The sequence below is a fragment of the Besnoitia besnoiti genome, chromosome IV, assembly GCF_002563875.1.
Source record: "Besnoitia besnoiti strain Bb-Ger1 chromosome IV, whole genome shotgun sequence".
NCBI classification, from domain to species: Eukaryota; Apicomplexa; class Conoidasida; order Eucoccidiorida; family Sarcocystidae; genus Besnoitia; species Besnoitia besnoiti.
Window position 1 is genome coordinate 4,298,488 of NC_042359.1, and position 17,074 is coordinate 4,315,561.

General features: G+C 57.0%; 1 protein-coding gene across 1 annotated transcript; it reads left to right on the forward strand.

The window, feature by feature from the left end:
- Positions 1 to 821: 821 nt before the first annotated feature.
- On the forward strand, positions 822 to 13,140 carry BESB_057040 (U-box domain-containing protein; the record flags this gene model as incomplete). Its single annotated transcript, XM_029364139.1, has 25 exons — positions 822 to 1,027; positions 1,453 to 1,581; positions 2,075 to 2,201; positions 2,777 to 2,944; positions 3,197 to 3,260; positions 3,760 to 3,905; positions 4,146 to 4,271; positions 4,831 to 4,999; positions 5,483 to 5,570; positions 5,779 to 5,991; positions 6,492 to 6,612; positions 7,021 to 7,188; positions 7,608 to 7,755; positions 7,922 to 8,126; positions 8,581 to 8,705; positions 9,315 to 9,430; positions 9,665 to 9,764; positions 10,100 to 10,243; positions 10,534 to 10,665; positions 11,089 to 11,189; positions 11,296 to 11,371; positions 11,605 to 11,693; positions 11,948 to 12,070; positions 12,375 to 12,505; positions 13,047 to 13,140. The coding sequence occupies 25 exons, from the start codon at positions 822 to 824 to the stop codon at positions 13,138 to 13,140; spliced, it is 3,309 nt and encodes a 1,102-aa protein (XP_029220062.1).
- Positions 13,141 to 17,074: the final 3,934 nt, after the last annotated feature.

Consider the following 17,074-nt stretch of genomic DNA (forward strand, 5'->3'; position numbering starts at 1 on the left):
TCACCGCAATCTAAAGGCGGCATACATGTTTGTGTGTTGGGTAGTTGCCTTCCTTGTGGATGACCCGCCGGGGTTGATTTTTCGAGAGCCCCCCCTTCCCCCGGGCGCTCGTTACTTCTGACCTTGCGCCAGCGCACATGTAAGAAAAATCGCTTCCAATCAGCCAAGCAAGAAGTCCTTTGCACTGATTGCCTTCACCCTTGGAATCCTGTCCGACGTACCGTTTTGCGCCTGCTGTTCGTTTCTGGGTTCTATTTGGAGGGCGTGTGAGTTCGTTACGTAGTCCGCTGGACTTCCAGCGGATGCCATGCAACCGGATTGCTCGCGGCTCGCCCTTCGTCAAGTGAGTTAGGATTTTCTCCTGAAGGAAAGCGGCTTCTTCCTGAGCTTTTCCCATTGTCATCATCTCTCTCAGTACAACTATTCCTTATTACCTCGCTCATACGATCCTCATTTCGGGTGCCTCTCTGGGATTCTGGTCAATTCGTCTTCGGCGCCTACCTCAAGTTACCGGATGATGACGTTTTCGCGGCTCGCTCCGCAGCAGCTGCTGCGGATGTGTTGAGATCCTGAACCGTTCCACGGCGCAACATTTTTCCAGCGTATACGTCTGATTGACTGAGCCTCTCGACGGCGTGCCTTCACGTGAGCCGTCGGCTACGTCGTTTCCCCCTGTGAGCCGTGGCTCCCCAAGAAAAGTTTACAAGAAAGACACGAGCGCCGCATGACTCGGACAAGAGACGGCCCTCGCAGAACGCTCACACTCAGGAACGCCGTGTGAACTCTTCAGTTTTCCTTCCTCGCACTGCGCCAACGACAACATGGCGGAGTCAGCTTCCGGCGCGCCCGCCACGCAGAGAGGCGGGACTCCTCCAGCTACGGAAATCAGCCCCGCGAAGGAAGACCACTTTCTTCAGTTGGTTTTGCGCATCACTCTCGACCCCGCCGCCGCCTCCTCTCCTCACTGCCAGCTCTACTACCTCCGGCGCTACGCCGAAGAGCTGAAACAAGCGGGCAAGCCTTTAAAGTAAGCACCTCAAGAAGCATCCGACCGTCGCCCCGCTGCCGCCTGCATGCACCGACCGGCATATTCCATGTGGCCTCAAAGACATCGCCACATTCCTGAGGGCGCCAGTTTTCCTCTCTCTGGGTGGCGCCCTGCGGTGCTGCCGTTGTCAACGCGCAGGGGGCGACTCTCTTTTGCTCCAGCCTTACATTCTTCTACACATATCCGAGGAGTCCATCGCGCATGCGATCGGCGCTCAGAGTCGCTGCCTCTCAGTATCCTACGTCGTATACGCACCGTGAACAGGATGCGCATCCATGTAGGGACGCGCGCCTGCATCTGTGTATCTCGCGATGCATCGATGCTGGCGTGCGTGTGATGAGGGTCGTAAGCGCGCTTCTCTTGCGTCAAGCGACAGGCGTGGAGGTTGTTTCTGTGCGGCACAGGCTGACTCGGGACGATTTCGAGACCGTCATCATCAAGCGCATTCAGGACGCCGCCGCAGAAGGCAGTCCAAACGTCTTCAGGTTTCTCGCCGACTCGTTTCACAGAGCCAACGATGAAGTCTACAGCAAGTATGCTGTCGTGGGCGGTCCTATTCTGTGTGCGGCGGGCCACGCTCCGCGGCACTTTTTTCCCCTTCTCTTCCCGCCGTGTGTCTAACTTTCCGGTTAAACATGCCTTCTCTTTGAAACACACTCTTCTCTCGTCTTCCCGCCGCCGGCGGTCTGGCATCCTCGCCGCCCTCTGTGCGCTGTTTCCATCTTCAACTCCCGTTGCGGAGGAATCAGCTGATGCATTGAAGAATATCATATACATAAATAAGGATGTATATGTATACGTATACTTTTGTATGCAGCATAGCCACAAAAGGGATGAGAACCTCTCCCTTGTGCGTGCCGGTTTTTCTCTCTCTACGTGCTGCACGGTGTGCACCCGTGGAGTGACCACGTCTGCCGCACCCTCTTCTTTTTATCTTTGGTTTTTATCGCTCTTTGCCTCCCCACTCTCATAAGCCCTCTGTCTGTCGTCCTCGCCTCTGCGCTCTGCGCGGCTGCATGCTCTCAGAGGACTGCCGGCTGCACTCCGCCTGGAAGTAATCCAGGACCTGCAGCGTCAGCTGGTGAACTACGCCGTTCTGCTGCTCTCTTGCCCGGAGCTCTTCGAACTGGGCGACATGCCTCCGTGTCAGATGGTGAGTTTTACTTTGTTGTCGGTGGCTGCGTGGCGCTCGGCCTTCTCCACGCAAGGGGGTTCGCCCTTTCGCGGGGGGACGGGCTCCGCTTCGATCGCCTCTCCTCGGCGTCGAGGCCTTATCCGGGCTTCATCCGGAAGGCGACCTTTGCGCGGTGCAGTGCCGTGACTAGAGTAGAAATATAACCCATAGCCAAGGTCACGGACTGTCCCCCGAAGACATCGGGAAGCGTACAGAGGTAGTGTCTGAGGCCCTATGCCTACGCATGCAGCCTCCGTTTCAGCCGCATTCACGTGCGCCACGCTAGTGGAAGTAACTAGGTGGCCTTTTCCTGGGGAGCCTTGAGTCTACTGTCTCTCGTTTTCCGAGCCTTCGCGGCCACCATATCTGCATGCGAGAGGCTTTTTCTGCGTGTCTGTATTCGCCATCTTGTGCGTGAGACATCGCTGTGGCGTCTGTATCGTTTGCATTGCTGCATCGCGAACGCGCGTAGAAGGTCTCCGCGTCGCCCCTACCGCTTGGGTTTTTTGCGATTCTGTGATGGCCTGACGCCGGTTTGTGGTGCCTTCCGCCAGCTCGAAGAGCAACTCCGACAGTTCGTGGAGATCGGCTGCCCTCTGTCCTTCTTCAACCGCATGGTTGACGACTTAGTTCAGCAGGGCGTCGACTCGGGGGAGGACCTGCTGAAGCGGTGGTTCAGACCCGTCATCAAGGCTCTGTGTGACGGCCTCAACCTCCACAACGTGAGTTGCAGACAGCGGTTCATGCGGGCCGCATGTAGATGCAGCGGGGAGGCGAACTTCAAACTCTGTACTCCCGACCCCGCGGTAGTTATATATATCTTGGAAGAATGTGTGCTAGCGGCTAAATGTCAATCCAGCACGCGAATTCTAGACGCAGCTCGTTGCTCGTAGCGGGTTGGCGCGGCGCACTCTCTCTTCTCCGTCGGCTTTCGATCGACTGCTGCCACCGAATTGCTCGCTATTGCTCTTCAGATGACCGAGTACAAGTCGCCCGCCTACAACGCGCTCAAGTTCCTCTCTGGCCAGAAGCCCCTCGGTGAGACTCGAGGCTGGGTAGGCCCAGGAGCGGAGAAGAACTGACCTGTGTGGGCAGGAGGCGACTGCAGCGCCAACGAACGCACAGAGAAGAGAACCCACACAGACGAGAACCGGAAGCGAGATACTGGGAGGCGCCGGGAGAGAGGGGAGCCAGGCGACAGTTAGAAGCCGAAGAGCGGTGCTTCGGTCCGCCCTGCATGCACATAGGCGTTGTGTCTGCTGGTCCTTTTCTCGTGGGTCGCCGTTCTTTCCTGTGTATGCTTCTCAAAGTCTCTCTGCACGACCCGCGGCCCTGCCTCTCTGTCCGTCGTCTGCAGAGAGTAAAGGGAGGGAGTCAGTTTCAGTTTTGAAGAATCCCTTCTTTTCTGTAAATTATTTTTAGACTCATGTTAGAATAATGTGCATCGTGTGGGGGGGCAGCGGGTCTCTTCTGGCGCCGTCAGCGACTGTGCGCCCGCTTCATCGGTCCGCTGTAGGCTTTCTTCTGGCTCTCGCAGCGCGCCTCATGGCTGAAGCCTCGTTTCTGTTCCCCGAGTTCCAGCGCCGCTTCCCCGTCACCAAGTCCGGGCTCTTCTATCAGGAGAACTCACTGCTCGGCCGCCTTCTCGCGCCGACGCTGCTGGATGGTCCCACGCTCAAGAAGGTGAGACGTGCGGAGACACGAAAGCGTGGCGGCGCGCCGCAGACCGCGTCCAGGGGTCGCGACGCATACACCATCTGCGAAAGACGCTCCGCGGGCTCAAGCGGCTCGCCAGGCCTGATGTGGAATCTGCGCTCGACAGCGGAACCGCCCCTCTCCCCGCGAACGAGGCACGCATGGTGAGAAGATGCCGCTGGGTGCGCGGCGGGCGTTCGCCTCTGGCGTGGCGTGTTGTTTGTTCAGGGCCGCCAGGAGAGTCTGTCAATGAAGTACTTCGCAGGGAACCAGGCGCTGACGGCGCAGTATTTGCAGGCGACCGTTCAGACCCTCCGCCACGACCAACAGAGTCTGCAGGAAGTCTACGTCCAGGTGAGAGGCGCGGGAGAGTCCGAGGCAGTCTGCCCGTTTCGCCGACTTGTGCGTTGTTTCTGCGGCTCGCCCGGCCGGCAAGTTTCCTGCAGTGGCCTTGCGCTTCGGGCGGAAGGGAAACCCGAAACTTGGGGCGTCCAGCCCGCGCAGCTTGAGAGTCGTTGTCAGACAAACCGACCGGCTCTAACGCTACGCAGGAAAGGCGAGACGACCGTCTGGCTGCCCCCGTTTTCGCTCTCTGCTCCGCGCTCGCAAATGAGACACTTTCACTGCACTCTCGTCTAGCCATCCGCTCCGGCAGGCAGCGGGCGAAGCACCGCTCGGGCAGTTCTGCGTGTTTCACGGGCTGTCTCCTTGTGCCAAAGCGCATGCCGGAGTTCCGTGCCTCGTTGGGCGACGAGTCTACGCGTACACGCGCACCGTGGCTTCGCGGCGCCAGGCTTTGGCTGTGGTCGTGTGTTCATCTGTTCACTGGGCCTTCGGGCGCTGCCTTCCGCCTCCTCTCCGCTTGGATCGCGGCGCCCTGTGTACTCCCTCCTGGGTTTCTGCTTCTCCGCAGATCGTGAAAAACATGTGCCGCGGCGGGTCAGAGTGCCGCCACAGGGTCGTTCGGTGGTACGCGGAGATCCTCGGCTCCAACGAACTCCGCGCCAAGATGAGCCACATGCTAAGGATGACGCAGCAACAGGCGGCGGAGTCGCTCGACCCCATGCACGCCATGCTGCTGAGTAAGCGAAGGCTCGCGTCTGGACTGCTTTTCTCGAGAAGTTGCGCGCAGATGAGCAGGAACAGGGCGGCTGCGCGCATTCGCAGACGGCTACCCGTCTATTCATATATTTATATTCACACATATATTTATATATATGTACGTATCTATGTATGTGTATATGGATGCGTATACTGCGACGACGTTGTGCAAGAGGGTATGCCGGCCGGAGACTCGGAGCGGACTCCGCGCGGCAGAAGCTCGATGCGATGCTCTGCAGCCGCTGTTCACGCAGATCTGCACGCATGCGTCCATCCTTTGGGGATATAGAAACACACTAACCTTTCACAAAACTATGCCTAGGCCAACGTGTTTCATCTGCTCGTGTGCCTCTCGTGCTGGCGAGTGAGCGAGTCTCCGCTACTTCAGAGGGAGGAGAGGAGGAGGTATAAAGCACGCCAGTTAGTTCTTTTGTGTACGTTTTCTCTCCTCTTTTCTTCTGCAGAGGTTCAGGGCCAGACGAGCTATGGTTTTACGCTGAATGCCTTCTGGTCGCTGCTGGGTTTGACTGAGCCGATAAAGATGGAAAAACTGTAAGGCCGCGGAACAAGCGCCTCAGTCTTCGTGTTGAGGCGCCCAGACGGAGGGAGAGACGGGCAGATTAGGCCTAAAGAGAGAGTGGGTAGCAAAGCCTGGCGTGCGTTCTGTTGGCTTGCCTTTGGATAGCTCGGGCGCTTCTGTATTGGGCACACTTTGCTCTCTCCATGCCGTTCGCGTCTTCTTGTCGGCTGTCGTTTCCAGGTCAGATATCTGTTACTTCTACGGCATGCGCGCGGAGGATTCTCTCGCGCGGGAGGTGCTTGGCGACCTGATGAAGGACGCGAAGCTGGGAGATGACGCCTCGGTTGCGGCGGCGGAGCGGTTCGCGAGGGAAAAAGGCCTTCTGCAGGCTGAGTCAAAGTTCTCCACGGAGGTCTTCTTGCTCATGCTCAAGTCGCTGCGTGTGTTGTTCAAGTACGTGTGCGGAATCGGGGGAGGAACCTCCTCCGTGGAGTTGCAGAAGAGGAAGCAAGATTCCCTTCACACACGGGGTCAAAACGCACAGGAAAAGAGAACGCGCACGCAGCAGCAGGACAGGGATAGAGCGATCGAGGCAGGCGGGCGGGGGGGGGGGGGGGGGGGGAGGGATACGGGTTCCCCTTGCGGCACAGCGATAGGTAGAGGCGCCCGCGAAGCTCTGGGCAGACGGAGAGAGCGGACGAGACGCGGCAGAGGGCGTGGAGAAGGAGCGGCGAACCTTAAACCCTAAACAGCGTTTGAAGGCGGGTTGCCTTGAGAGGGAGGAGGGAGAGACGGGGGGATACTGCTTTCCATGCATGCAGTTCTTTTTCTTTTGTATGCGGTCTAGCGCGCGCAAGGCGTCTCTTTTTGCCGACGAGTGCGGCGTTCGCGTATGAGCCTCCACACACCTGTCTCTGCGTCCGGCATCGCGTGATTTTCTGTCTTCGCTTCAGCCCCTGCATGGCGGAGTTCACTCGCATTCTGCAGAAGTTTCAAGCTGTCCACGACCAAGGTACCTCTCCGACGTCCCCTGAATACAGATTCCTGATTGCGGAAATCATGGCCTGGCGCACGGTAAGGAGACACCCCACACGGTCGCGGCTCGCCTCGGTGGAACAAAGCTGATCGCAACGGGCGGCAGGCCGTTGCCCCTGCGACGCAGTGCCCATGCAGGCGTACGCTTGCCTGAGCATGTACATATATACATATATGTATGTGTATGTATTTGTATGTATGCACGTACATATATACATCTGTATTAGTATGCATATATGTACGTAAATGTATATATATATATATATATATATATATATAATCGTGTGCGTAGTTGACCGCACACGTTTATCTCACGGTTTCGGGGCGCGGCACCGGTTGTGGAGTCTGTGTCGCTGTCGTTGCTGACGGTTGCGAAGGCGTGCCTGAGAGCGTCTGCGTAAGCGCTGCTCGTGTCTTAGTTTTCTCTCGGGTTTTCTCTTTCCGCAGGTCGTCTTCCATCCCAAATTCTGCTCGCTGTACTGGCACGCAGTCCATCTCGCGCTCGCGTGGCTGCTGCGCGCGGTCTACTGCTTCAATCTGGATGGCTCTCTCCGTGCAGATGACGTCGCGCTGGTCGCCAAGCAGCAGAACCGCTTTTCGACTCTCGTTTTGCAGGTAAACATTCCCGCGCGCCGAGGTATCGCCACTCGCGGACTGGCGCCGCAGTCCGCATTTTTGCGCAGAAAAAACCGCTGTGCACATGGCGCAACGCGCGACGCGCCTGTGCTTACGTTACGCCTTGACCTGTCTCCCTCTCCTTGCTCGCCTTTTACGGGGGCCTTTTTCTTTTGGTGTTGAAGAAGACTAGAATAACTCCAGACGAGAGGAAAAGGCCGAACCGTACACCCTTTAGAAGGAATAGTGTTCACTGCACTTGCATTGATGCAGAGAGACAGACCTGACGGCGAGTCAGAGGGGGAGTGTTCATAGAGTTGGGTCGCAGTTCCTCGCAGTCTTTCCGTCATGTTAGCGCAGTGAAGCGCCTCCTGCGTCGACCTGACTGAGTGCATGCTGCGTCGTTTTTTTCTCTGCAGTCATGTCCTCCTCCCCTGCAAGCGGAGAGAGCCACGCGCGGCGCCTCGGGTGCAGGCCGCACGTCGCCCGGCAGGGGAGCCACGCCTTCGTCTCACGGCGGCGCCAGCGCGTCGTCAGACGCCGTCACTGTCCCGCCGCAGTTTGCCGGTGAGGCGGTCGCCAGCAGCATCTCCCTTGCGGAAAGCAATGTGCCGACTCGCGAGCCCTCCAGCGCGCATGCATGCATCTTTTTGTAGATGTATGTATACTACATGTATGCGTATGTATGCGCATATGACCCCTTCGTGTGCGTGGCTGTGTGTCGCTTTTGCAGCTCTGCCCAGTGCGCTAGTGGAGGACCTCTTTACGAGCGTCCGCCGAATGCTGGAACTGCAGTCGGTCTACCTCTCGGTGCGCAGCACGCAGGGGTTTGAGCAGCCGCCGATTGCCGCGATGGACGCCGAGCTCGTGGCGGCCGCATGCATCGCCGTCATGACTGCTTCTGAGTTCTTCCGGAACGTCCATCTGCGCTGCGACGGGTAAACCTCCACTCGAAAACACACAGCAATCTTCCTGAGGGGCGATGAAGCTGCGCAGTGGGCGCACGCACACATGTATATATGTATAAATTGCTATTTATACGTACATGCATGCACATACGTAGAGAGATTCGTGCGTATTTAGATGACAAGTTGAAACGCACCACGGACACCCCGAGCGGCCCCGGAGAGGTAGAAACAGATAAAACAAGCAGAAGGAGGCAGCTCTGTGGCTGTTCTGAGAGGCGCGCATCAGACAGAGGACAGGCGCAAGACGAGGCCGGTCGGATGCTGCAGCTTTTTGAGATGAAAGGCTAAATAGGAGAGACGGCGGTGCGCGAGGGCGGCGATAAGGGCTTCATCTGCAAGAATGGCGGTCGCGACGGGTGTAGACGCTTCTGGAGGCTTGTGATGTGGACGTCGTATTGCGTGCTTTCGTCCTTTTCGTGTTCAGGGCATGCAGAACTCTCTACTTCATGTTCCTGACTGAAGGCGTGCGCGGGCGGTTGGAGAATACGCCAGTCGTCCAGGAGCACCTTGTGCGGGCTCTGACGGATGTCTTCATTGCCTCTGAGCGTGGTAAGTCTCAAAAAGTTCCAGATGAAATCGGCCTGCTTCCAGTTGCGCGCTCCGGCCTCGTGGAGAGCAAAGGCGAAGCGAACGGCGGCAGACCTTCAGCCCCGCGCTGTGGGGTCGCGCGGCCGCTTTGGATCAGACTGCGCATACGCCTTCGCGTGCCCTCGGTTCGAAGAGTCGAGCTGGTCACGTGTGTCGCGTTTTCTTTCCACTAACCCCGGTGCGTAAAAACAGTGTGGTGAGGGCTTCAGAGTCTTCGCAGGCCAACCAGCGACGTGTAGCGCCTCCGCCTGCGTGCTAGGGGGCCTTTTGGCTGCGTCATGCTTCGCGGTAGTATACGGTGGGGCGGATGGATCTCCTGGTCTCGTCCGTAGGGCATGCTGATTGTGCTTACGCTCTGCCGAGCTCGCGTTCTGAATAACGTAACAGCACCGTCTCACGCGTCTCGCCTCTCACAGACTGCGGCTGCATGCGGCCGCGATGAGGGGCGATTTTCCCGCGAGCGGACTGTCGCGGCGCGCGCAGAGGGACGCGCGCGTGTCTCTGCCTCGCTCCTAAACATCCAGACGAGGCACAGCATGCATCGCGCGGCGGGTGTTGCATGCGCTTTAGGGTCCTACTATGACCGCATCACCTTCCGCATCCCGATCGTCGACCTCTTTCAGAAGCTCCTCGTGGCTGACGACTTCAAAGCCGCTCTCCACCGCCTCGGCTCGAGCAGCCCCGAGGTGCGGCCTAACGATTTGGGGGACAGGCGAACGGGCTTGTGGCGAGGCAGGCGGACGGTCACGTCGCTTCTCTACCCCTGAGGCGCGAGGCTCTGTCTCTTCGAAGGGTTGCGTGGAGGGGCGACGCTGAAACCGCCGCGGCAGGGTATAGATGGCGCAAGAGAGTTTTGAGAGGACTAAATTTGGGTCGACGTGTGCGTGTGTGTGTTCGTTTGTTGTGTGTGGCGTGAGCAGAAATTCATTCACATGATTCATCTGCTGCTCAACGACGTTTCGACGCTTGTCGACCAAGCCATGTCGGCGCTGACCGAAATCCGCAAACGCCAGCTCGAGGGTAGGAATGAGAAAAAAGCATGACTGCCTTCCAGGTCTTCGCTTCCTCTCGTCGGCATGTGTGACTCGGTCGCCTTGAGAGCTTCGCAAGCGCGTTTCATGCCTCTCTTCGCTCCCGCGTCGCCGTCGCGCCGCCGGGCGCGCATCGTCTTCTAAACACTTGCCGCGACTTCGTCTGCGGCCTTTACGTTTTTCCCCTGGTTTTCCGTTTCGCCTGCACAAGCTGTATTTGCCTTCCGGTCGCGTCTCCGTGTACTGGGGCTTCTTTCTGTTCGCGCGGGCCGGTTGAGCGTTCCCAGTTGTTTTCTCGATTTTTCCGGTTTTTTCTATTTCCAGGCAGGGACCACGACGATCCGCCTCCGCAGGCCAACGCTGCGACGACTGCCGAAGGCGCGGCCGAAGCAGTCGGGGGGGGGAGCGCCGCGGCCGCGAGTGGAGCTGCAGACGAGCAGAGCGCGGAGGAGGAGGAAGACGACGACAGTAAGCAATGAAGCGACAGCGAAGACCGCTCCACGCAGCGTGGGCGGTTGTGCCCATGGGAGGGGCGACAAAAAGATGAAACACTCATCCGTCGTCATTGGCAGCCCATGTATCCGTCGTCTTTGGCATGCGCGTCTGTAATACCACCTTCATTGCATGCGAGCATCGGCTTAAGGCGAGGAATGCCCAAAACGCGCGCGAGGCCCGCAGCCGCGATACGCATGCCCCTGCCGTCTTAAAAAAACCCGCGGTGCGTGTGGCTCTGCGTGTGTGTGCCGGCGTCTGCGCAGCGGGCGCGTCGCTAGAAGGCAATGCGCAGCTGCGACGAGAAACGTGGTCTCGCCTGGAGGCGACTACTCGAGATCTCTGCAGCCTCGGTTTCAACGCGTGCAGCCTGTTCAGCTTGTACGCTAGAGAATGCGGTGCGTCACCCAGGCCTTGAACCCCCGCACTTCAGCAACGCGCACGCTCTGAAACTCGCGGCTCTCCGTCAGGTTGCTTGCACGTCGGCGCAGGACTCAACTTGACCCTGGGGAAGGGGGGGGGGGAGGCTGCTGCGGGCTGTCAACCCTAGGCCCCATTGCGCTCGCGCATCATCTTATCCGAGCACATATATATATATATATATATATGTATATGTGTACGTAATTGATATCTATCTATATCTATCTATCTATGCATATGGACTTGAGCAGGAACCCATCTACGCACACGAAACAGATGCGGTAGTGCGTGGCGCCTGCTTTTAGAGTGGATATCATTTGTTGGAGTGGGTTTTTTGCCCGGTTGCCTCTCTGTTGGCGAAGCGCTTGTGTATTTGCCTTCGCGAGTCTGGGTTTGCGCAGGCGCCTACATTATTCGGAGCTCGAGCATTCTCCCGCAGGCCGTGACGACGCTGGACTGCTGCCTTGATCACCTTGTCGGGCCTCGCTGTCTGCAGCTTAAGGTGGGCGTCCTGCGCGATTTCCGCTTTCTCCTCGCCTTTGCTAGCGTTAGAGTTCGTGGACGCAAAAGTGAAAGCGACTCGTGTCTCCGTTGCTGCGCATGCGCAGGTCAATAACATGGAGAGTTACAATTTCCAACCCAAGAACTGGCTCATGAAGGTGCTCGAGAGCTACGTCTACCTCTGTAAGTCGATCGGCGCCTTGTGGTTGATCGACTGCGTCCGGGTGGGGGGAAGCGGAGGAAGGGGTGGGAGGGTAGTTGGGTAGTGTTCTGGAGTGCGTGGCTTCTCAGGGGTTTGACGTGCTGCGTGCAGCTTCTCGGCTGCTTACACGCGGATATAAAGCGCAGTTCACGGATTCTCTGTGGTAACATTTTTGCCTCACGGGCTCTTGTCTTTGCTGACTCTGTGTCTGCAGTGCAAGCTGACCCCGAGGACGGTGCTCAGCTGGTGGCTGAAATCCTGAAAGATGGCCGCTATTTCCAGAAGGAAACGGTCAACAAGGCGGTGAGTTCACTGACGATGCGCGCCGCCGCCGTGCGCGTCCTTCCTGTCTTCGTCTCGTGAGGCAGACTTGATCGATTTGACTTCCTCGCTCTGTCTCTGTCTCGGGTTCGGACGTCGCTGCAGACTCTAAGAACTTCTCGAGGCGGATGTGCCTTTCAACCCTACGCGCGGCCCTGCGGCTGCCTGTTGCTCTGCCGCCGCCGCGTGTAATGGGACTTATTCTTTTTTCTAGGGTTGTGTTGTTTGCGGTGCAGTATCGCATCGCGAAACGCGAAGGCCTGATGAACGTGAAGCTGCTCCAGAAGTTCCAAGAGCTGGTCAAGCGACTTTCCGAAGGGAAGGAAGAGGACTTCGAGATCGACTACGACGCTTTCCCGGTGAGCGTTCCGGAGGAAAAGGCATCGTTCATCAGAAACTCAAGTCATCACGGGGGCTCCAGCTTTCCAGCGGAGCTGTTTTCTGGAGCTGCGTGGGCGAAGGGAGGCAGCCGTTGCATGTCTGTCGTGCCGCGCAGAAGCAAAGACGTGAAGAGACGTGAAGGCGACGCTCAGGCGGAGGCGCACGAGCGCAGAGAAGGCCGTGCGCCGAGCAAAAGGAAAGGAGCGCGCCAGCAGATTCACCTAGTCCCAGCCTTCAGTGGCGGCTCGCGGTGTGCTCCTGTGCTGAGCTCTCTGGTTACAGGCTGAATATCTTGATCCGATCATGGCTGACGTCATGACGGACCCCGTCAGGCTACCGACCAGCAACAACATCATGGACAGAAAGCACATCGAGCGCCACTTGATGTCTGAGCCTTCAGACCCCTTCAACAGGTGCGCCAGTCAGCGCCGAGCCCAGAGCGACGCGCGCATCGTGCTGGGCTCTGTGGAGTCGTGGGCGAGTGAGAAGGCAGAGGGCGTGAATCGCGAAGCGCAGAGAAAGGAAGTGAAGGCTGGGGAGGCAGCGGTTTGCGTTTGAACGCAGAGGAGGCAGAGCAACATACCCCCCTGGCCGCACCTAGCGACGGAGAAACGAGCTCTGTAGGGAAGCGTGGAGTGTTTCCATTTCATTCAGAGGGGAGACTTTCGTGTCCTGTGCTGAACTGTGACGTGCGAAGGGCATTGGAGCCTCGCCTTCTGAAGTTTTCGCTTGCGCGGAGGGGGGGGGGGGGGGGGGGGGGAAGAGGGGGGCAGCGGGGGAGGCTAGTCCGATGAAGCAGCACGAGACAGCAGCGAGAAGAGAAGGAACGGGTGGGGCCCGCTGTGGCCTAGATCTGTTCGGAGCCTGGGCCCTTTGGCACCTCGAGTGTCGCATGCAGGATGACTGTTTCCTGAGGAGTGCGTTGCGTCTCTTGCTGCTGTCGTCTCCGTTCAGAATGCCTCTGACTAAGGACGCCCTGATTCCGCTACCAGAACTGCGCCAGGAGATCATGGCTTTCATCGCCTCGAAAAGCAACTCTGCGAACTAGGGGCGGGCGAGCGAGGCGGCTCTTCTTCGTTGCCGTGCTTTCTTGACACTGGCTCTGAGGCACATGTTTAGACGAATCCCGCGAGACGTTAAGGCGGAGTTCGTGTCCGTGGAGGGAGACAATGAAGCAGCACTGCTCTTCTCGGGCGGCCTGCGCTTTCTGGTGCGTGGCGCCGAGAAGTTAGGGGCCGACAGGTGACGCGGGACCACAGACCATCCGCGCCCCATCCGCGCCGCGGACTATCCTTGTGCGGATACACGCATGCTTTTTCCTACTGGCGGTTGGCTTTCTCTCGTTTCTCGTCTTTTGACATGCGTTTCTACAGACCTGCTCCAGGTGTGATTGCTTTCCAACCTCGTTTGCGCTGCATGTCGGGACGCTCCGACGCTGCCTGTGTACCCCTTTGCATATGCAGATATATACATATATAATTATATATGCATATACGCATATCTACCTGTAGATATATATATGTTGTGGCGCAGCGGATTTTAGGGACGCAGGGGCGCATGCACCTGTCTACCCGGTGATCCATACGCGCGGAGGAAGATAGGAAAGCTCATGGGCGTGAATCGGTATATCCTAAGGGACGCGTTCATCGCCCTCCCCTGATTTTGCGTCTACACACGCGCACGCGATGAGGCACAGGCCGTCATTTGCACAGGCGTCAGAACTTCTGCGCTACCCCATGTGACAAACAACTGTATATATGTTTATACTTGTATGCTTCAAGAAGATTTGTATGTTGCTGTGCCCTGCTCGTCTGTGCGCGGTGCGGTGCTTTGTAGCGGAAGAAAGGTCTTTAGGTCTTACACCCGGTGGATGGAGGAAGACCGGAATATAGTCAAGGTGACGAGTCTGTCGAAGGGGGAAGGTGCAAAGAGGGCTTCCCCTCTAGCGCTTGAGTCACGCTCAGGGGTACTGCGAATAAAGAAAGACAGGAGAGTGTCGTGCACGCAATACAAAGCCACACACGTAGGCTACGAACCTGCCACCATGTGTCCCTTGAGCATGCTTCGCGGCACGCCTGAGGACAGATGCGCCTCTCACCTTGACTACACAGCCAGAAAGGCTCGTTTGCCGCGCGACACGCCTGCCTCGCGAACATGTGATTTCCATCTGAGCAGACTGCGGCGCGTAGCAGAAGATCGGTGATTGCTTCTGGGATCGAGCGATATAGGATATGTGCACTGAGAAAAGAGCGATGCTTGCCGATTCGTGCGCCGGTGGCGCAGGCCCTGCGCTCGGCGTCGTTTTCCTCTCGGCCCTATGATAGCTATATAATTCGACAGACAGTAGACAGGTGCGCCTAGCCGTTTAGGCCAGCGAACAGCCTGGGCATTGGGAGCCGGAGCGAATTAGACGAACAAAGGGCGGCCAGAGCATGGGCACGGCTCCCGAGGTTGCTTCGTGCCTAGACGTTGTATGCTTAAAACCAGAAAATGCAATTCGCGTGTGGAGGGGAGTGGTGCATGAACGCGTCATGTCGTGCAACACAGTAACGCTGGCGGGGAGACCGCATAGGGAAGCGTATGAGCCGGCGCGAGAGTGATACCGTTGTTTCGCATCTTTACAGTCGGGACCGTGACGAATTGAGGATGCTGATGCAGAAGAATGTGAAAGATACGAATCCTTTCCGAATTCGCGTCGGGGGGTGCAACCTGACTAAGTCGGATCAGGATAGCAGCCTGGGACGCTCATCCTTATGGTAGCACGGGCTGCTTGCTCTTCATCACTCTTAGGGGAAGTTCACTGTGCCTTAGAGGAGAGACTTGCACAACACGCCGGCGCTAGAGGTCAGCGGATACACGTTATTTCGTGCATCTTACTTGCCCATGACGGCAATTCATGCAGACAGCCAAGACACAGGCGGCCGAACATGCTCTATGAAGTTCGTCCCTTCAGCGTATCCCTGCACCTTGTTTGTGCAATCTTATTCTGCTTCCACTCAGCATCATGTGTCATTCTTTTTCGATAGTCTGCACAAATTATTGTACGACCGAGACCGCACCTGCTCCAGAGAAGTCCTGAGTAGTGCGGAGAAACAGGTAGTTCACTGAGGAATTGTTACCAACAAGGAGCTACGATAGTACTCCGGTGCCTGGTCATTTACACCTGAAAGAACTAACCACGTCCTGTTGCCTCCCTAAGTCTATACACGCCGTGCAGCGACGTGGTGCCCAGCGCGGTTGGGCGCTTCGCCATTCTTTAGCGGCGGAGGAAGACACAAGAAGATCTACATGTCCACATCAAAGGGACCATGCTCAACCACCCGGTATAATCAGCTAAAGCGAATGGTTGCTCATCCCTGTGCCGCTAGAGTCACGCCGTAGGCTGCCGTGGCAGACGGCGAACGATATTAGGGTGAACGAAGGCAGAGTAGCCGCGGGCTGCTTCCGTATGTGGTCGTACTTTTTACATGTATAGGACCTGACCGCTTTGTTCGGCAGAGAACTAACGTAACGGAAACAAGTGATGCAACGAGGTGTAACATTCTGTACCGTTGTTTAGTCGTGGGCTCGTTGTACTACACAGCTTCAAAAACCTGGTATTGAAGCACTCACACTTGCCATGAGAAGCCAACCCGCCAGTGCGAAAGCTGTCATCCACGATTCGGAGGAACCAGGGTCGCTCCCTTGAGTTTACAAATGCAATCACGCTGACAGCCCCGGCTCACCGCTGCGCTTCAACTCTCTCTTTCGACGTCGGGAAACGAAGAGGAATCCACCGGCGATAGCCCGTATTGTAGTTCGTACACGTTCAAGGGCTCAGTAAATGTGTACTTTGATGCATCTTGAGTTAAGCCTTTCCCACCTACGCTGGGCTGCGAGCGGGAAAATAGAGCCGAAAAAGCTTGGCCGACTTGACCAAGCTCTTTTTGTATCTTCTTTTGGCATGCCCAATCATGAGAAGCAGCGTCCTCCAAATCGTCTAACTCTCCTGCTGACTTTTTCCCTTGTATTTTTTCTGGCGAGCGCGCGGAAACAGCGCCAGCTAGAACATATAGATATTATTTATCGCCGTTGTGAGTGACTCGTGTAATCGTGCGTCCGGCAAGAACGTGAATACGGACCTGCCGACAAGCGAGTGAAAATAACAGGTCTAAGCGTCCGCTCATCATGTTTCATGATGTTCCAATTATGTGTCCCGCCAGGAAAGCTCTCTATGCCGCCGAACACCATTCTGAAGGCAGGAAATCTTAATATATAGATGGCCACAGTTTTCACAGTTTCCCCTTTGCTCCACGCTGCCGGGCGCTCACGTTTCCCCCTGAGTTTGCCGAAGCTCCCCAAGTTTGTAGGAGAAACTGTTTCACGGAAGCGATCGACCGGCTAGCTTATGATCGGGTTGGCAGAACGAAATCGGCTCTCCGAAATAGTATCAAGGCCAATATATCAGACAAATGCACGATTTGAGGCCACTTAAAGTCATTTCGCTTCCATAGCCGACAGTTTGTTCGTGGACGCGGGACAGACACCCGCGGTCGTGAGTACACGGTGCCAGCAAAATCCGGGAGGCCATCAGTCGCTCACGCCGAGCAGACAAGCCCACCAGCCCCCGTGGTCTTTCTCCATATCGAGGGGGACTGCAGGTTAACCGAAATTTCACGCATTCCAGAGACGGTTCTATGGCACGCTCCGATATTACTTCTTGCGGCCAGCCTAAGCAGAGACCAAATGTTTTTCTGGGTTGACGGGCAAGGGCGCTGCCACTTGCCAATCAACTCCAACGACGATAGCAGAATGCCCGTAAATACCAATGGAAGGATCGCAAATGGGTCATCAACCACGTGGTTGTCCGTTCACAAACATGGAGGTGCTGGACCAGGAAGGGTGCACCTTCAACATTACCAGTCCAGCACAGTGCTGCGAAGCCGTGCGGAGTAAAGCATCACGCCACATAAAAACGGCCGCTGGCCAAGACGGATTCGATC